The following is a 2,843-nucleotide window of genomic DNA, read 5'->3' on the forward strand; positions in this document are numbered from 1 at the left end:
GACTAGTAGGTAGTGGACATAATAGCGCTTTTATCATTTGTCGTGACGGCTATCACTTTCCTCCACACCTGATGGGCGACTACCACTGACATCGAAAAGCGTTATATTTGAGTGATAGAGAGACAGATAACGTTTTTCGATGTTGGCGATAGGCCATATATGCCCTCAGATTCGTACAGGTAGATATGCAGTATTTCCTCGTCAACGTTGTAAGTTTAACTGTGTCGCACCGTGTAAAAAAATATTGGATTTTGACCATAAAATTTAAGGTTCAAGTTACTATATTCATTTGTTTCCGAGTTCTACCAATTTAATCTAACCTTTCAACATAAGGTCTAATTTGCTTTACAATTTTCGTCAAACGGTAATCTGTAATTAGAGGAAGATAATGACAGGTAACGAGATGATGACGGCTTATCATTTGATGGATGACGGGTGATTACACGGCTGGTGGTTGCGGGGGTCGCAGATATACGATACGATATCCACAACTAGGTATGTAGTATATATTTTTAAAAGTTGTGCGATAATTTATCATTGATAAGTGTCAAGTTATTTTTAAAATTTTATTTTTCTCGCACTATTACAACGTTAAAATACCTCTAGGTACCTTCACAATTGTCGTTATGATAGGTTTGTGTCGTTATAATAATCAAATGAACATTTTTTTACCTGCACTAAGCCCCAAAGTCCACTTCCACGGAATACAATAATAATTCCCATATACCTACTCAATATCACCATGGCGAGCGGCTGCCACACTACCCTTATCCCTTATCTTATCTAATTCTTACGTTCCCACTAATCTTGTGCGACACTACAAAAGATTCGTGTTATTTTGCATGGGGTGAATGTTATGTATGGGTTATTTCTATACGGATGATAAGGGTGCGTGGAGTTTTGAGATTTAAGTGTTCATTGTGTTTATTACCATGACCGACTGATTTAGGGCGCTGTTGTGCCTTTGTTATTATTTTAGCTTTATTGGAATAATAAAATGTTGCAAGACTTGCAAGCAAAAGAAGGACCATTAGCTGGCTAAGCGGCTAAGAATAAGGTGCAAAAGTGTAAACATATCTTTGACGTCGACTGTACAGCGGTAAAATAAAACAGAGTATTTTTTTTTATAAATGTATCTGAAATCGTCAATTGGCTGCATTAGGTTAGGAACATTCGTTTCAAGGTCACATGTCTACAATTTCCCACCCAGAGCGAGAAGTGTCAGCTTCAAGTTCTTTTTCAATTTTCCGTAGTCTCATTATTTTCTTCTTAACTATTTCTAATTTTCTTCTATTTTCCTCAGGGTCCGGTAGTCCTGTCCGAAGTTTCCTTTTCCTTAGTGTGCCCGTAGAAAGACCAATAGATGTTTGCGCTTCATCAATTCTTTCTCTATCTGTTTGTGTTTCTACCGTTATAGATAAGACATCTTCTTTAATACATGTTATATTAACTTCACAATTCGCTTGTGTTGATACTTCCCTGGTTGTTTCAGTGTTACTCGTAGAATTATCAGACACTTCCGGAATATACTTAGTAGGCAATGCTTCTGGTTTTAGGCGCGGCGTCTGTATAATCATGTCTTTTTCAAAATGAGCGGAACACACTACATAGTTTCTTGGTTTCAAATCTTTTTTTTCTAATAGGTCAGTTCTATCTATGATCTTTAACCATCTGTTACGTCTGTAAACAAAGATAAAATAAGAATAGGTATCAGTTACCTAACTTATATAATATAAACTTATTTATAAATGTTTGTTCATTATTAGAGCAGTTTATTGAAACAATGAAAACAACAATTGAAACAAATTACTTAGGTACCTACTCTATTTATTTATGACGCTTGTCAGTAATTTGAACATTATAATATTTTGGTGGGTAGTTTGGTGGGTTACCGGGTTTGGTGGGTCAGTTATTAAACTGAGAATAAAAACTCCCATTACCATGTGAGTTGGTGGGAACTACTGAAATTATTTTTCTGTTATTTGTTACCAGGTAAGTGGTAAAGTCTGGCTTGCCAAAGTATTACCCTATCCTATATCCTATACCTATACCAGACCATCAGCTAGCATGAGTTGCGTTCGAGTCCATAGTTGAAATCACGCTAGATATAGGTAATGTAGGTATGGAGACACGCGAGAGAACGCAACTCCTGCTAGCAGGTCAAGAGTTGACAGACGGATGCAGGCTGTAGGAAGCGTAAGCTAAGACAATTTCACCATTATCTATTTATCATACACTACCTACTTAAGGCGATTCGAACTTTACAATCTTGTTATGAAACGGGCATTGTTAGAAATGTCACTGCTGAAAACAGTTTTATAACAAGATTATAAAGTCCGAATCGCCCTCCTTATCAGATTTGCGTCATTCGCCGCACGCCCACGTGTTGTGAATGTGTGCGTTTCGCACGGGAACATGATACGAGGAATGTAAGTAGGTCTGTTACAATATTGAGAATGTCTACTTACTGTTCCTAGTCTGTGGGAAGAGAGAAGAACGATAATTGTTTATTCTTTTTGTTGTTCCTGCACCCATAGACACTGCAAGGTATGGTGTTGGTTCGTGTCGAAGCCATTTCGCATCGTAGGTGTTAGAGCAAAGTGATGTGCGTCGGGGAGCGCGTGTGGCAACCAACTGTCTCGTTCCGCCGGCGGTGCGTCGTTCCGCCGGCGGGCAGGGCTATAACCGCTAAAATCGAAGTTCGCAAATTGCGGGCATTTTTCTGTCACTCCAATTATACGCCTTCATTGGAGTAAAAGAGAAAGATCCCCGCAATTTGTGATTTTCGGGCGACTACGAACAAAGAACGACAAAAGGTTCCCGGAACTATATGTATAAGTTAG

At 38.5% G+C, this 2,843-nt stretch overlaps 1 protein-coding gene across 1 annotated transcript; it reads right to left on the reverse strand.

The window, feature by feature from the left end:
* Window positions 1-1,184: 1,184 nt before the first annotated feature.
* Window positions 1,185-2,575, reverse strand: LOC134655995 (uncharacterized). Its single transcript, XM_063511512.1, has 3 exons — window positions 2,475-2,575; window positions 2,266-2,304; window positions 1,185-1,680 (listed from the first exon to the last, which is right to left on the reverse strand). The coding sequence occupies exons 1-3, from the start codon at window positions 2,573-2,575 to the stop codon at window positions 1,185-1,187; spliced, it is 636 nt and encodes a 211-aa protein (XP_063367582.1).
* Window positions 2,576-2,843: the final 268 nt, after the last annotated feature.

This window comes from Cydia amplana, chromosome 17 (genome assembly GCF_948474715.1).
Source record: "Cydia amplana chromosome 17, ilCydAmpl1.1, whole genome shotgun sequence".
NCBI lineage: Eukaryota > Metazoa > Arthropoda > Insecta > Lepidoptera > Tortricidae > Cydia > Cydia amplana.